Source organism: Theobroma cacao, chromosome 8 (genome assembly GCF_000208745.1).
Source record: "Theobroma cacao cultivar B97-61/B2 chromosome 8, Criollo_cocoa_genome_V2, whole genome shotgun sequence".
Lineage (NCBI taxonomy): Eukaryota > Viridiplantae > Streptophyta > Magnoliopsida > Malvales > Malvaceae > Theobroma > Theobroma cacao.
In genome coordinates, this window is record NC_030857.1 from 5,312,583 (window position 1) to 5,331,058 (window position 18,476).

The 18,476-nt window shown below is 32.7% G+C and overlaps 1 protein-coding gene across 2 annotated transcripts; it reads right to left on the bottom strand.

Annotated features, from left to right (window-relative positions):
• Positions 9,210 to 14,638, bottom strand: LOC18592165 (sugar transport protein 5). Of its 2 annotated transcripts, XM_018126257.1 has the most exons (5): positions 14,551 to 14,638; positions 14,200 to 14,423; positions 11,320 to 11,639; positions 10,212 to 10,841; positions 9,210 to 9,907 (listed from the first exon to the last, which is right to left on the bottom strand). In XM_018126257.1, the coding sequence occupies exons 2-5, from the start codon at positions 14,333 to 14,335 to the stop codon at positions 9,491 to 9,493; spliced, it is 1,503 nt and encodes a 500-aa protein (XP_017981746.1). In that variant the 5' UTR covers positions 14,336 to 14,423; positions 14,551 to 14,638; the 3' UTR covers positions 9,210 to 9,490. The 2 variants fall into 2 exon arrangements, with proteins under 2 accessions (XP_017981746.1, XP_017981745.1); XM_018126256.1 differs by having other exon boundaries at positions 14,200 to 14,626.

Below are 18,476 nucleotides of genomic sequence, written 5' to 3' on the forward strand. Positions count from 1 at the left end.
TTTGATAAATTTAAAGTTATATATAAGCTTGTACCACTAATATATACGTAACTGTCATTATGTATGAATATATCACATTGCATGCATCTCGAACTCGCCCGTGATATGGGGGAATACCTTTCCACTGGAAAAAGGCAGAGTTGAAGCAGAAAAAGAAAAGAAAGGTAATGGTAAGTTTCTTTGTAAGAGAAAAGATCTAGCATGTGCATGGGGCGTTACACGTTAACTGATGTCCTTAGCCAAATTTCACCAACCAAATATAAATTGGTGAGGGACCCTAAATAGACCAGACAGCAGATGACATAAATACCAACCCATTTCATTACTAGTAGTCAAAAGAGTAGAGAACATTTAACGTCCTTCTTTCCCAAACTAAGGGTATTTTTGTAAAGCGAGCCTCCAATTTGGAAATTAAAGTTTGTAGAAAACTAAGGGGAAAAAAAATTTAATCTTCGCCAACAAGAAACAAAAAAAAAAAAAAAAAAGAAAAAGGGTCCAAAGCCATTAAAGGCATTGAGAGAGAGAGAGAGGTTCCAAGTAAGTCTACCTGCCTTCATTAACTCCCATCTTGAATTCACTTAAATGCAGAATTCAAGGATGACCATTGAAAACACCTCGCTTTCTTCAACATCTTTCATCGTCGCTCTCACCACCGGTTTCCCTTCTGTTTAATGCTCTCAACCCACCTCTTCTTCCCTTCATTTATGCTTTTGTTCCGCTACTTCAAGTCTTTCCAGCCTCTCTCTTTCTCAGCGTTAATTTCACGGTTTTAAATCACTTCCCACTTATGAGAATAACTGTCAGAATCTACTCTTCTCACTAATAAATTACGTGTGAATCATTTTGCTCCCCTAGAAAGGATTTCAATCCCATTGTCACTTAGTTACAGTCGGTACCAGCAATCTTAAGTCCACAAATTTAATGAAAATTAATTGTGGTTTGGACTGGCAGTTGGGATTGGCCGGCCACACCTATTTGCAAAGCACTAGCTGAACCAATTTGAGTGCCGCTATATTTATGTGTGTATATATATATATATATATATCTCCACAACTTCTGGCCCAAAAGGATACGTCAATTCCCTACATTTTCCTCATAATTGGCACTCGCATCATATAGCCCTAGCTAGGCTACTTGTTGAAGTTTATTTTTCCAAGAAAAATATGCATTTTAATTATTTGATAGAGTATAATTTTTATCACACGTTATATTAAAATCAATTATTGATTTGGATGTATAAATATTTTTATAGAAGCAAACTTGATTTTAGCTATATTCCACAACTATGACCAATACGATTTTTAATTTCTATGTATATTCCCCCCCTTTTGGCATCATTGATAGAGTGATTGTTGATGGGGAAACTTAATTTTTTTTGGTTGAACAGTTTTAATATTAATAGTTAGTCGTGTCAATAACTTACACACATAGTTTTTATTGTATTTTATTATAATCAAACATCTTGGTCAAATTAAAAACTAAACCTTCATTTTAAAAGAAACCTTTAAAAGGAAAAAATTTAGGTCTTAATATAATTAAACGTAGATTAAAAACATCATTGGATATAATGGTGGATTTTGATAGAACAATTTCAATAAACTAATCCCAATTGAGATGATATAAAGAGAGAAAAAAAAACATAAATGAGATATAAACATCAATCAAAAATGTTCCCATTGCAAGTTGAATTATTGTATGCTATGTCACTTACGATGTATACTGAAGTATAGCAGTGGCTCGGTGTCAAACAGAATGTAACAAATGTGAGCTGAATATATATAAGCTACATAGCTCAGGTGTAAATCTGCTTGTGTGAAGCAATAACGAAGGATGGCCTTCACTGTAATCGTCATAATTCCATTAAAAAACAAAAAAAAAATTGTAAAATAAGAGCATTGAAAATTGATGTGCATATCCATCTAAAATAGGAGCATTAATGGTATATGGCCGTATAGGTTCGCCTTGGATAAATTGCTATAGGAGAGAAATAGAAAATTTGTACCCTTATAATCTCCAATAAAGGAACACAATTCTATAAAAGAGGTTATTAATGCAGTTGGGTATGGCTTACTAGCTACTAGTCACTTGTATTAATTATAATAAAATAATGATAGACAGTGATGTTCATTTTCGCTTCTCTAATTAATAATTATGTATTTATTCGCACATATACATCTTAAATTGAACGTAACAGTTAGAGTTGCGAACTTCCATTGTATGAAAAAGGGATTACTTGGAATTGAAACTGAAAATTGATGAAGTCTAGCAGTTTTTTCATTATTCAATAATGAAACGTGCAAATGGGTGGACCTTGGTACTTGGATTAAGTTAGCTTATGAAATGGTTAAAGGTGGGGTGGAATTATGTTGAGGATTCTAGTGGTCTAAGCTTTGATACTCTATTATTATTATTATTATTATTATTATTATTATTGTTATTATTATTATTATACATTCAAATCATGACATGTCATTAATAAAAAATTATTTTGAAAGAAATTAAAGGTTGATATTAAAACTTAATGTCATTTTGAGACCTTATTAACATTTTATTTCCTTCAAAATAATATCTCATTAATAAAGTGTTAAGATTTGATAATTTGACTGTGTATAGAAACTACACTATTAATACATCAAATATTAATCACATATATATATATACACGCACATTACATAATTTTTTTTTTAAAAAAAAGTGATTTTGTTAACGGTAAGCCTCCATGCCATTCAAAGTCTTTATTCAATTAATGGAGACTTCTATTGACATTAGGCTTGTGCAAGAGAGTTGAACCAGTACTAGACGATTAACCCCTGATAATAACGTATACCCACGAAACGACCCCATACAAACCCGGAGGCATAAACCAAAAGCCCTCTTGGATTATAATTGTCAAGGTCCTCATAAACATTCCATATTAAATCACCCTGTCCGCCTATTCCCATTTTGACTAAGTTGTCTGCAACCTCATTAGCATGTCAGGGAATTTTCCTTAAGCTCTAGCAAGCAATCTTAGATTTCAATTCCTCAATTCTCATTAAGGTCCTTCTAAGCTTCCAAGGAGCCTTATGAGGGTTAGGGGCCCATGACAACATTCTGAGAGTCACTCCTAAAAATAAAGTTGTGAGAGTCAGGCCACCTTGAGGCCGCGGCGCTACGATCTGGAAGCCTTTCCAAATAGCCAACAGCTCCGCTGTATTGGAATCAGTAACTCCCATAGGTAAAGAGAAGATAAGAGGGATACTACCTTTGCCATGCCTCAGGACACCTCCGTTTCCAACCTCACCTTGACATCCATTAACTGCAACGTCGAGATTCAACTTAAGAAAACCAAGAGAAGGGACCACCCATGAAACCATTTTCATCCCCGGTTGAGTTCTTTGAGGGGGAAGACCTTCATTAGGATACCTTATAATATCCAACAAGGAAGGGTTAAGGTTCGGCCACTTCGTCTTAACCCACCATGCCAGCCTCAATTTAATTAAGTTAAAAACATTAAGTTCACTCCATTCTTTCCTTTCGAAAACCACTTCATTACGAGTTAGCCAATTTGACCATGAAATGATGTAAAAAGCCATTCTCATCACCTTCCCATTCTCCAAGCTTCTACTCATATCAAACCAGGATTGAAAACACATAACGGAGTCAATATGCTGAACCCACTTGACATTCCAGTAATCACCACACCAATGCCACAGTTTTCAACGCTCAACATAAGAGAAAAATAAATGCCGAATAGTTTCAATACTTGTTTTACAAAAAAGACAGAATGTAGCATCATGTCGAACGATGCCTCTGTTAGATAACTCTTGTCTCACAAGTAACCGCCCTTTTAACATCAGCCAGCCAAATGCTTCGACCTTGAGGAGCTAACCTTTCTCAAATTTGGCTCCACAAATCAGAATTAATATGGTTCTGCAGCACGACAGCTCGGCAAAAAGATTTTGTGCTATAGTCGCCACTAGTTGTGTGCTATAGTTGCCCGGTAAATTGCTTTAACAAAATTTAAATTTAAACTATATAAAAACTCTTTAATTCCATTCAATTATTATCTTTGTTTTTGTTTTTTTCTTTTACTTGCAAGAAGGATGATATTAAATTAAAAAATATAGAACTTTCACGCAATTATTTAAGGTTTTAATTAATATAAGTTAGTCCATTAAAAAAATAAAACAATTATTTACCTCATTACCCGTAATTTCAACTTATTAGTCAATCAAATTTCAATTAAAACCGCTTTTTTCACTCAATAAATAATATAGTTTAATTACATATATAAGTAATTTGGAGTGATTTATGTTATTGTTTATAAGAGATTTATCATTGATTATGAAATTAGACATAAATTATAATTACTAATAATGAATAAATTTGTACTCTATTATAATTTATACAATGGATAAATTAGTATACAACTTTTATATTCATAATTAATTGATAATGTCTTAATGAATGTTTAAATTTTGACTTATGCTAGAATTGAATATATAACTAACAAGTAATTGTTGATTGCTAAAATATAGGTCAAAATTCATTATTAAATTTTAATTAGTTATATTATACATAAAATTTCTTTAATTTCAATATTTTTCATAAGAATAATTTTTTTTGCTTACGTATATTTCATATTTTTAAACTTCAAATGTTAATTACTTATTATTTTCAAAATTTCGATCATTCACGTGCATTACACATGTCGCAAACACTAGTTATATATATGTAAAATCAAATTAGAGTGAAGCTTTAACATAGAAAATGGCACTTTAGGTTATTTGTCGTTATTAATGTAAAGTAATTCAATATATCTTCATATGTGTAAAAAAATAAAATAAAATCATAAAATTTAAAATGTTTTTTCACACTCATTCTTTGTCTTACCACCAGAGCTAATCTTGGTCAGAAGAAATTTAAGGTCTTGTTGTAATGCTTTGACTTCTGAAACATTCTTGTGCGTGTATATATATATATAGCCTTCAAAATTTAAACCTTTTCGAGAGATGAATAAAAAAAAAGAAGACAGAAATAAAGAAGGATAGTGAGATCAGTATACGCTTAGATTCAAGTTTGAGGAAGTCATGAAAAATTGTGGCTTTGATCATGATTCCTTGATTAGTTTTGTTATATCAAATCCATTAAAGGCTCTTTAAATATGTGTGGAGCAAACGCGGAACGTGTTGCATGGGCGGATGAAAGGTTATTTTATTATGTGGGACAAGTGAGAAAACTCCCCACTGCATTAATCAGTTTTGATCACCTGCGCTTCGTATTTTTGGCCTCATCACTGTCCCCCTAATAACTACACAACAACTCAACTTTGACAGTGCAGATCAACACACACGCAACAGATCTATTGGGAGACAACGATGGACTGATTCATAACTTTTATCCTGCAACGACAACTCCGACTTGATCCAGCGGTTATTATCTTCTCCGAGGGGATTGAATTGAGGTTTCCTCGCTTCTCATTTGTACTTCTTCGTCCATGCAATTTTCACATATATCAGAGTTTAAATTTTGCGATTCAGAAATTAATTTTTTGTTGAAATTTACAATTCTATTTAGAGTAATATATCAAATTTACTACTATTTTTGAACGACGTAATTTTATTATTATATCTTTTATTTGGTTCAAAATTTGTAAAAAATTAAAATATTTTGTAAAATATTTTGCTATTTTTGAATGGAACTTTCTTTTTAATTATTTATGAATTAAATTAAAAAGTACGATAAAAAGTTATACATTATTCAAAGATGGATAATAAATATGATCAATTACCTTAAATAAAGTAATAAAGTTAAACCGTATCTTTCTTTTTTTGTTTGATTAGTATACCTACGTAGTGTTCTTATTTCGAGGTTTCTTACATTAGTTATTGCGTTATTGACGTCCTGTAAATGCATGGAAAGCAAGGACTAAGTTATGGTATCATATCATTTGAATGTAATAGCATAAGGGGGCAAGTTGAATAGCGTGGGATGAAACTAAATATACAATTGAATTAAAAAAGAAGAAGAAGAATTAGAAAAAGGGAGATGAAGATGAGAGAGGTAAAAGGGGAGGAAGTCGTCAAACTGATGAAGCAGTCAAGACTGAAGAAAGTACAGCATTCTGTCTGAGAAAGGGGACCACACATTTAGAAAATGATGAATGCATGGATTCATCAATATGGGATTAACTGCAATGGTGCATTTATTTTTGATCAAGCAGTTACGGTTTGGATGGGATCCCTATATATTTGTATATGCACATAAGATCTATGGAAATGGGTCCCACGATTTTCTTTTCTGTACATACTTAAGAGTACCTGGGCAGACATGCAGACATTTGTTTTCGATCGCAGTTTGGTTGGTGGTGCATTTTAATTTAGTTTGCCTTGCTATCAAGGGGACATGTCTCCATTTGTCTTCATTTATTTTCCATTCAGTTTCCGGCTACATTTCACATTTCACATTTCACATTGCACATTGCTGTCTGCTGCTTGATAATAACAAGGAAAAGGAAAAGGATTCATATAAATATGCTCTTTAACTTCAAATCCCTTGTTTTTAATAGAGGTATTGTTTGAAGTTTATTACCTAATTGCATGTCTATTACATATACCGTTCTCCACTACTTTTACGTTAATTGAGATCTAAGTACTGCATCACTTCTTGTCAATGAGAAGTAGATTAAAAGACTTTAATCTTTTATATTGGGAGGAAATTAACAAAGCCGACTATGATTTAACTCAATTATAACTTTAATTAACTATTCCAAAATAAAAAATTAATTGATTAGTATATATGCAAATAACCAATCTTTGACATGTTCAAATACGTTAGCGGTTTTTTTTTTAATTAGTGGAAGGGGGGATTTGAATCATGTTTTTAAGGTAAGAGGATTATGTACCAACCACTGAGTTAAATGCTCGGATATTTCAAATATGTTAGCGTTGGTTAATGAATTGTTACAAAATCAATACTATAACCTATTCAAGTCTGAAATTCAAATTAATTAAAGTAGTAACTGTTTTGATGTTAATCATAAAATAGTATGAAAAAAACTTATTGGTGAATTGATCCTTGTTAGCCCTAATGGCAATTATTTGCAAGGTATAATATAAGAGCTTAGTTGATAAGAGATTTGTTAAAGTCGGTTGTATTCTTGTAATAATTTTTATTCTCAATTTTACGAAATAACTATAAGATCGCGAGATATTATAATCATATAAAAAATTTTATTTATAATAAATAAATGTTTATAAAAAATAATATTATCAAACTAAGGTAAATATGCTATCAATGGAAAGTAGTTAGTCTTCTTTCCAAATTATAGATCTCATCATTTAAAAAAATAAATTCGATATTTTTAAATTGAAATTTAGCAAGAGCTTTCCCTTTTAACACACAAATTCATATTTATAGGTGAGTACTACCACAAACCAATGGGCATCAATGATCAGTTTCTAAAAACAAATCCATATTTAATGCTTCATCGTCAATTACTATGCCCTAATAAATCGCCGCAGTGATTGATCAAACAATCACCTAAGCTACGAGATCCTATGAGGCTATACAATCACTTTCCTGGCTCTGCGGGCCTAGCTGGTTTCACTGTTTCAGCTTGTATTTTCAAGCTGGGCTGTTGGGATCAATAGGTCGAGGTCTGTAAAGTTTGAATATCCTGCTATTTTATGAAATCACGAATCTTGTATAACTGGTTTCGAGAGGGAAAAAGGATTTGCGGCGTTTTCAGTGAACATTGCTTCTGTACCAAGAAAGGGTTCATCGAATCACATTCTGAAATTGCAGATATGGCATTTTTACACTTCTTTGTAGCTTTGCATGCTGGTTTGAAGCGACCTTTTGACGTTCCTTGAAAAATGAAATAATAGCAAGTAATTTTACGTGCCAAAATTCATGAAATTTTATACACAAAATAAATAATTCATCAGTCAAATTTTACAAGATCGTGATTATTATATAATTAATTAATTTTAAAAAAATTTTACAGTACAATTCCCATTATTACATCTAATATTGTTGCTAAGCTTTAATCTAGAAGTCAAATTAAGCCGCAAAGGGGTTCTATATTTTAAATATCTTTGCCAATAACTCACTGGCCAGTTCAACCGAGTTGGTCTACGAGTCTAGCATTTATGTATCAACCAAGCTTTATACCTACACCGCAGTTAATTAAATACATACGTGCTGCCTACAAAAAGAATTACAAAGTACACAGATATTCATATATATATATATATACACCTATAACTTATTAATATTTATTTAAACTTTAAGAGTTAATTTCGAGATTAAAAGACTCTTCTAATAGTGAAATTATTTTTGCGCCAAAACATTTAAAATGAAAAGGAATGATAGCAAATAACTGAAAAAAAAAACAAAAAGAAACAAAGAAATATGTCACCTAACATGTTAAAATTTGATAAGGATGAGATATATAGCTTATTAATATGGTAATAAAGCCTAATCAACCTAATGCCTTTGCTAGAACTTGAATCTTAACCACCTCCAATCTATTATTATCATGTATGATTTTGGGTTAAAAAATATTATTAAGTATATATATATATATATATATCTGATGAGGATATTAGACATTAAAGTTTATTGATTTATTATTGGTTTTTATCTAATAGTTTAAACTTTTAGGCCGGGTATTTTTTGGTTGAAGAAAACATTTGAAATAAGGAAAAACAATAAAAATAAAAAAAAACTTTTGGCTCTTAGAAGTAAAACCAAAAAAAGAAAAGGGAAACTGTAACAATAAAAACAAACATGAGAAAGAAGAGAGACGACCCAGGGTTAGGTACGGAAGATTGGGTATATCTATTAAAACTTGCGCTCTCACCTTCCAATATTATTAGTTCTGGTAGCCATTGTTCTTTTGATGAGATTTCTGCTAGCTTGAAAAGGGACTGTTGCAGCCTTGATTATATAACTCACTGTACAACTTGAAACTAGCCTACCTATGTTATAAATGCAATATAAAGCATCAACATCGGGTGGCACTGGCAGATTAATGTGGCCAAATCACATGCTTCTCGCTGATTGATGATGAGACTATAAATATATACGTGTGGTTATACAAACAATTAAAAATCTAACATTTTTTCATGTCTTGTAATTGTCATATATATTGAAAGAAGTTAGCTATACTTGGTTTAGATGATAATTTTTTTTCCATATTTAAAGATTGAACACCACTCACCTATCGATTAATTAATTTGGCATCTAAAGTAGGTTTGTCAATCATGATACATGAGATAATGAGAATGAGAATGATTGATGTTAATATAGTGCTCCCTTACTTTATCTAGAGAACCAGCTATGGCACCATTGTGATAAATATTCACACCAATTCAATGTGGCAATCAAATGGCCTGGATCCTGAGGAAGAAGCAGAAAAATGAAAAGGAAGAAACAATGGACAAGGAAAAGAAAAGAGAAGTTGTCATTTCCAACATTCATTGCCTCGACTAATTGCTAGCTTTTAACCACGAACAAACCGACGCCAATACCAGTGCTTCTCCCAAACTAAATTCATGGAGTCGAGAGGAATTCCTTTTGTTTCGGGGAGGAAGAGAGCAACGAAAATGGTCATCAAGGCGATCCAAGCCGAGTAGAACAAGAAAGTGCCAAATTTGAAGTGGCAAAGCATGGTCAAGAAGGTTTGGGACAGCACAAAGGTGGTTGCAAAGTTGACGGCAACGCTGATGCTTTGGCCCGTGGGCCGAATTTTTATGGGGAAGATTTCACTTGGGATGAGCCAGCTGAGAGGGCCCCAAGACCAACCAAATCCAGCTGCGTATATGCACATTAGAACCAGTACCAGTATGGCATAGCCCTTGCTGATTTGCTTGTCGCCTGAAACTCCTGTTGTAACCGCTAGCAGGACTGCCACCCCGACCTTTTCAAGATTTCAAAAAAAAAAAAATTCAGTTGATTTTAGCAATTGACTGAATAGAAATTTCATGCATCAATTCTTGCAAATATTCGTTTAGTATATCACAGATGGGTCTTTAAATTCCTTCATAGTCCTGCAATTTAGCCCAGATATAAGCCCAATTAATAAAACCACGGCTCCTCTAGCCCAAGGATGACAGGCCCTTCCCCTTTCCCATGCCCTTCAATCTCACAAACTCTGGAGTACAAACAAGAGCTTGAAAGGCTAAAAAGAAGATGAAGAAGAGATAATAAGAGCAAATGCATACCTGACAGGCAAACATTTGAATTCCACCTTCCATGAACAAAAACCTCCGACCATACCGATCAACTACACCGGTAGACACAAGGATCGAAGCAAGGTTAACCAACCCCAGTATGATAGCTGCTATCAAAGCTGAATCACTTCCCAAACCAACTGATTGGAATAGAACCGGTGCATAGAATGCAATGATGTTAATCCCAGTAACCTGTTGAAAAAATGGTATGGCAATTGACATGACCAGATGAGGCCTGTATTGCCTCTCAAATATTGTCATGAAGGGTTCTCGGTTGGCTTCTTTGGCCACATCACTGGCCTTTTTAAGCTCAGCAAACTCAGCTTCCACATCAGAGTGTTTCCCTCGGACTTTGAAAAGAGACTGTCGGGCTTGCTCCACTTTGCCTCGTTCTATTAGGCTGCTGGGTGTGTCCAAAATGAGGAGTGCGCCTATCGTCATGATGGCAGCGGGTACTACGGCGAGGCCAAGAGACAGGCGCCAGCCCCAGCTGCGTTTAGCGGTTACGAAGTTTAAGCAATTGGCTACGACCACCCCAATGCCTATGAAGAATTGGAAGCCTGTGTTGAAGGCACCTCGCCATTTTGGTGGTGCCACTTCAGAGAGGTATACAGGAGTTGCCTTCATTGTAGTTTAGAAGAAAATTTAACGTTAATTTTATTAGAAAGTAGACAATATTATCCATGTTTGCATTTATTATGACACACGTGCTCAAGTTTTCTTTGGCCAAAAGTTGGCTTCCCTCTTATATTTTACTTTAGAAATTGTTAGATTCAATTTATAGTCAAAATGATTGCGTTTGCTCGTCTTGTATGGTATTTATGATATGGTGAGATCCAGAATGCAAGCTTTTGGGATTTGAAAATAGCTATGCTAACAACCATTAATTATTTGAACGATTCCCAAAGCCTTTATATATATCTATAAATGAAATGGGATTGATATTTAAAAAAGAAAAAAATATATGAAAGAAGACTAATTTTTATCATGTTTACCGTGGTAAGAAACAGAAAAGAATTTGGTCATGTCTCTTTGAAAAAATAGGGGTTATATATTAAACTTAGACAAAGGTATAAAATGCAAAGTAGCAACTAGTTACCTGATTGGTGAAACCAACTCCAAATCCAAGCAAGATACGGCCTAAGATAAGCATGGCAACATTAGCAGCGCCACCATTGATGGCAGCACCAGCCAAGAAGGTGAGGCCACCTATCACCATGGTGTTTCTGCGACCAATTGCGGCAGTGAGGCGGCTAGCAACCAGTGATGCAGCCAAACCGGCCAAATATAGTGAAGAAGTAAATGCCGTTAAAACTTGGCTATCGTACATGCAGTACATGTTTCTTTCAGCCTCCCCTGCCTTTCTATATACTGCTGGGAAAAATTTCTGCAGAAATGGTGCCATAGTTGTCACACCTCCTGCGAATTTTTGCCAGCAATACCAGGGAATGTGTCAGTAATAGTAGCGGATTCAAGTTTTGGGTATTTTATTTATCTTAAATTATATGCAACCTTCACTTCTAATTTGTTAATGTGAATTGACATATATTATTAATTTTTGTTTCATCTCCTTTTTCTTTCAAAATTTTATGAGCCAGTTAAAGCCGTGATGTGATTATAGATCAAGAAAACGATATGAGCTTAAATTATTAATGTAAAAAATTGCAGTGCCAAGAATCATTCAAACAGGGTTGCTCGGTCTAGAAGCTTAGATGCTGAATGGCTGATACAACTAAGAAATAAATTTTACCTGAGCAGAACTTATCTTCATTCCTCAATATAGAAGTGTAAGCAGGAATTTTTATAATATTTATTTGGTAGAACTTATATAAAATTTTTTATATAATATATTTTCAGGTTCCTAATTACAACAAGTTATTTAGTATTTAAATTTATTGATAATTAGCATAAAAGTCAACAATGTTAAATACTTGATTTTTCTATTGTCAAACCTAAAGTAAGTGATATATAAGAAATCCAATTTAAATATTGTCATCTTTGGATATAATTGAGCATTACATGCAACATCGACCTCATGTTTAGCAGGGTTTAGTTCTAATGGGAGACACTTCTCACCTAATCTTCCTTTTTATTTCCCCTTCTTTTTTGGCTAACCATTAGCAGTTTCCCCTAACTTGCAAATATTTTCCATTCTTAAGGGAGAATTTCACCTGTAATTGTTTTGATTACAACCTCACAATTATCCAATCAAAATAAAAAATTATGTAGAGATCTACCATTTATAAGTGTCGATTTCACATAATATTTTGATAGATCCTACACAATTTTGAATTGTAATTAATTAATTATAATGTAATAATTAAATATTATGTGTTCATTCTAAAGGGCGGTTCATAACTATTAAACAGCTTACCTAATACCTCAAATCTTTTGTTAGTTAACCCAATATTTAGACTTAGGCTTTTCCTTTCTGGCTAGTAGGTATATATCATCAGATTTTTCTTGGTCTGTACAAAAACATTTCAACTGCCCAGAGGCTATGAAAAAGACTTAGATCCCAAATGGAGAATTAATTAGCTTTCTTGACTACGTTTCATTGAAAATTATGATCAACCAATGACCATCGGTAGCTACCTTGTTAATGAAAAGGTCCAGATGGCAAACTATATATAACAAAGTTACATTAGTCCAAAATTGACTAACGAATTGGAGTGCATCACTAACCTAACTATCATGACCGTAAAATAGAGTAAAATATTTTTATTTTTAAAATTTTGATTGAAATTATAAAAAACCTTATTAATTTTTAAAATAGACATTCAATCTTAAGAGTACAAACACCGTTAACAAAAATTATGGAAAAAATTAAAATATCTTTTATTTCTTTATTAATTTAAAAAATTATTATTATACTTTTAAAATATAAAAAAAAATAGAGAGCATCGATCCTCACTTTAGATGGGGAGCTTATTTTTAATTAATAAAAAATAATAAAATTATATAATAATTATTATGAAAATTAATCAAGAGTAAAATTATTTTTTTATCTTTGTCATATTAGCAAGTTGATGAAAATATTAATAACTGACTAACAACTGAATTTATGTGTTTAAAAAAATATATTTTTTTGAGACAGAATGTGTATTTTGAAAACTAATGAATTTATGTGTAATATCAAGTAAAATTTAAGAGATAAAGATTTCAAAATAAAGATGACTTAGGTTTTGGAAAAAGAAAAACTATTCAACATGCTTTTCTTTTTTTTAAGAAAAGATTGTAAACTACCATCCACCAGTCAAAGTTTCCAAATGTTGACTTATTTCAGTACGTTTTCCTTTTATCCGCAGACAATTCTATCATCCAGCATAGCAAAGTGCCACCACAATTTTTTAACTAAATCCAGAAAAGGATTTGGTACTTCCAAAATGCTCTAGAATAATGGAACTATTATTCCCCTGAATCTCCCCTGGTTCCAGAATCAAGAAATTCTCTATTTAGCCACCTAAAGCACAGCTTGGAACTTTGAAACCTCTGTTCTGTTTTTTATAATCCTGCCTCTACTCTACTTTTGTTTCCAGTAAAATGTTTTTTCTTAACGGAGAATGAAATTAAATTTGAAAATACTATTCCATTGATGTTCGGATAGTATTGAATTTGTTTCATTTTTGTCACTGAAACGCCTCCAGCTGCTGAGGGCCAAAACTGCTAGCAAACTTAAATGAATTATGAATGAATCCCGCAGTCTGATTTTCTCAATTTAATTTACTAGTGTAAGGACCAGAACTGTAAATCATAACCAAGGAAAAAAGTAGAGAAACAGAAACATTATACTGGTGCGTTGTGCAAAGATGAAAGTTTAATTCAATGGCTAAAGTGTTATGACCCAAATAAATAACGTTTCATTCTTTTGTTCTTCCATCCTTCCTAGTTCCTACCTAACACAGTAAACAGTGTACGTAGGTAGCTGATATTCTTATCAGATAATTTAAATATGTTAAAAGGATAAACGAAATAGCACCTGAAATTCCGATGTCATACCCAAATATGAGGCCGCTTGTTGCAGCTACGATGCAGGTAATCACCACTGAAGCCGTGATCTGGCCATTGACGGCGCCGCTGACAGGACCGTCGACTGCGAAACCTCCTACAGCCATGTCTGCTGCTCTTTCTCGGAGCCCGAGAAAGATGAAGAACTTAAAAACAGCAGGAGCAAATCCTGATGATCAGCCTTTTCTCAGCACCCTGTCGCGACAAGAGAAGAGAGCACTTAATTTATATACAGAAACATGGCGGGAGTTACACGACAGAGAAAAGGGACCTTAGGACCTGTTTTTGGCGTCAAATTGACTTTATGTAAATAAAAAATTACTCTGAGGTCTGAGCTACCCGTCCATCAACGAAACCTGGGTATCTTATCTTAAGAAAGTCGTGTTCGGGATCTTCAAACTTTCGTTAAGAAAATAATATTATAGTAACAAAAAGGAAACAAATGGAAAACTTAGTTGTCTTGTATGATTATATTTCTTTGTATGGGTTTTGTCAGTTTCTGTTGCAATGCTAATCTTCTTTGAGGGCCCATTGAATTTCTTCCAAATTTGTAAATTTCATTTTTTGGGGGAGTGGGGGATGGTTGGGGGCGCGAAGTGGTGGGGCGCAGGGTTGAGATTCTTTTTTGCAGAGCTCCTTTTCGGTTTTACTTTTAGGCAAAGGATAAAAAGGCATTGTGGCGAGACTGCAACAACTATGCGCGAGCATGCCAGGGAAAAGACACGAGCGCATTATTTCACACCCACCACAGCCAAAGGAAACTGGTAGTTGGCCACGAGGATTGCCAATACCTTCCCTTCTCCTATCAAGCTGGATTATGGATTCTAAGTCTCATTTATTAAGCAAATATTATTAATTTAAGCAAACAATTTGAATTAATAATATTTGCTTAATAAATGAGATTTGGATAAATAAAGATGGAAAAAATAAACTACCAAGTTTAATAAGCAAGTGGAACAAAAATGGTTTAATTTGTTCCGTTCCCCTCCTTTTAAGCTTCAAGAAGAGAATTAATGGCTTGCTCAACCTCTCCTTCTGATCAATGAATTGACTTTCCTGAAATGATTTTTCATCCCCAACACCAGCCCTTTTCCCGGCAACGAGACCTAGAATTGCTGAGACCGGTGAATGTGGCACGTGGGCTAATGTGTGAGGCATACAATTACTACGGTAGGAAAAGTTTATGAAATTGACCAAGAAAGAATCCAACGTTTGTTTGATTAAAATAAAGAAACATTTTTAAAAATAACTTTTATAAATAAAATATTTTTTATAATTTTAATTATTTTTAATCAAATTAGATAAAATTACCCTTAATAAAATTACATGTTATGTATAAAAATATGTTACACGTCATATACAAAAATATGTAACACGTCATGGTTAAATTGTTATACACCATGGTTATATTGTTGCATGTCATGTGCAAAAACATGTGACACGTTATGATTAGATTGTTACACACTATGATTAAGTTATTATACGTCATATTGAAAAAAAATATTATTGTTGCACGTCATGTTGAAAAAATATTATTATTTCACACTATATTCAAAACATTTTATTACACTTTAATTTCTAAAATATTGTTAGTTGTTACTTACAAACCAAAACTTCAAATCTTCTCAACTCTCTTTATTTCTTTTTTTTTTTTTTTACAATTTGACACTGATTAAAGTGTTTCTAACATGTTTTCATAAATCAAAACACTAATTTTCTTATTTAAAATACCTATTTCGACTAAAAATCGAAATTTTTTTTTAAAAAAAACTTAGGTTTATAAATTTTAAAATTTTGAGTTTATTGGTGTCTAGGTCTCAAATTGATATAATTAAAAGTTATTTCAAGCATCTATGATCATTTCTACCATTTTAGTTTTATCCAAAATATATAAAAATTAAAATTTTCAAATAGCCACCAACCTAAACACATCAAAATCATTGCTTGATGTCTTGAAAGAGTAGGAAAGAGAAATCTAAGAGAAATCGGGAGTATAGTAGACGAATATCGAAGCGAAAAATCGATAAAATTAAAGAGAGTGGGATGGTGAGAGAGAGAAATTGGAAGCACAAATGGAGAGAAATTATGATAAATAGTTTAATTTATTTAAAATAGTTTTAAGGGTATTTTTATCAAATCTTTATTAAATATGATTAAAAATAATTAAATTTATTTTTATGATTATTTTTTAAATATTTTTATCAAAAAAAGTTATTTCTCATAATTTCTTTTAAATAAAATAGATTTATTAACCAACAAGGTTTTCTCTGAGTTGGATAGCATTTGATCCATTGATCTTTAACAGGCATGCATTTAACCATCAAGACACAAGGAAAGCTCCCTAGTTTGAGTTTGTTTCATCATTTTGGCATATTTCAAAATATAAAATATCAATAAGAAATGTCTAAAATGTTGATGGAGAAAGATTGAATTGTATCTCAAATTTAATATTGATTATGCTGCTAGAGGAAAGCTGTGTCCAACCAGAATAGGATGTGTATTGAGAGATGATAAAGGAAATACGCTGGTGTTATTCTTAGGGTCTATTGGAGAGGCTGACTTTAATTATATTAAATTTAAGGCAATTTGTACAATTATGGAAATCTTCTGTCAATCTAAATGGTTGGTTTAAAATGTTTGATTATTGAAACTGGTTCTATTAATGTTGTTCTTCATTTGCAAGTAAGACCATGGAGATGGTTGAGGGAATTTCAGACCATGGACCAGCTGAAGGAGCTGATCGGGTCTGTAAAGGTGGTGCACATCCTGAGAGAGGCAAATGAATGCTCTGACTACTTGGCCAAAACAGGCATATTTAGGGAGGAGCTGCTAGTGGCAAGGATCTAGAGGCGGAACTGGAAACTTTGATGAGGGACTTCGCTTTTGCTTTTGGTGAGGCAATTTTCATGGTTGACAAATGGAACTTATGAGCTGTTTTTGGTGGCTATTTCTGCTTGTTAATTTCTGCCTCTAGCCTGATTTGGATAATTCTGGCTTTCCTGGTTGATGGTCTCTGTTTGTGACGTTATTATTGCTTTATGACTTTTTGGTATGTATCGTGGGTATGGACGTATGGTTTTGCTGGCTATTTTTTTGTCCATGTTTATGTGGTGTACGCTTCCTGGAATGCTGGAGGATGGCCATCCCAAGCATTGATTTTTGAGGTGATATATAGGCCATTTTATTAGGGACTGAGAATTGGATGGCAGTGTGTACAGGGCTTGAATGTTGAATAGGGCGCAGATGTCCACAAATTTTTGTTCTCTTTATGGCGGGATACGATTGAGGTAACCATCATTTTTTCAATGAAATATCTAATGACTTATCAAAAAAATTGAATTATACCTAAATAAGAGATATAACAATATAATCTAATAAGAATTCGAGACAAAAATTTATTTTTTTTGAAAAATAAATTTTATTCTTTCATAATCGGTAATTTCATGACAAGTTCCAAACTTAATTAACAAAAAACTTTAATGACATGAAATTTGGTAAGGGCAAGGTAAGTGTACACTTACAAAAAATTCACTGCACAAAAAGTCATTGGCAGCAAAGGATCCCAACAACAGCAGACCAAAGCAAACATCTTTCAAAAACAGAAAAAGACGAGCCTATGAATGACAGGTCCATCTCTTCTCCTGCTTAGAGTCAAAGAAGTCCACAAAAAGATATGGGGAAATTGGGGGGTATACCGGCTGGTGGTGGGCATAACTTTCAATATCTGTGGATTTCTTTTGTAATCATGGCCTGTATCAGATATGGGGAAATATTCATTCCCCTGGTTTTAATGAAATCTCTTTTAATGACTTTCAAAAAAAAGAAAAGAAAGTCCACAAAAAGAGAAGACACGGAGAGGAGAAGCCAAAGGACCATAAAAAGCATCCAAAGACAGAATCCAATCTCACAAAAGATTAATGGCACGTTTGGTTCGCGGAATAGATAGAAATAGAATAGAATAGTTATTACGTGAGAATAGAATGAGGTGAGAATAGAATAGAATAAGTATTATGTAATTTAGTATGATGAATGAAATAGACTAGAAATAATTATTATGACTTATTACAGTGTTTGGTGGGTAACAATAGTTTTAGAATAGGAAAAGAATAGAAATTAAAAAGACAAAAATACTTTTTATTATATTTTATTATTTTTTATTTTATTTTTTAAATATTAATAATTTATAATTAATTAAAATATTAATAATTAATAATTTAAATATCAATATTTTAATATAATTTAATTACT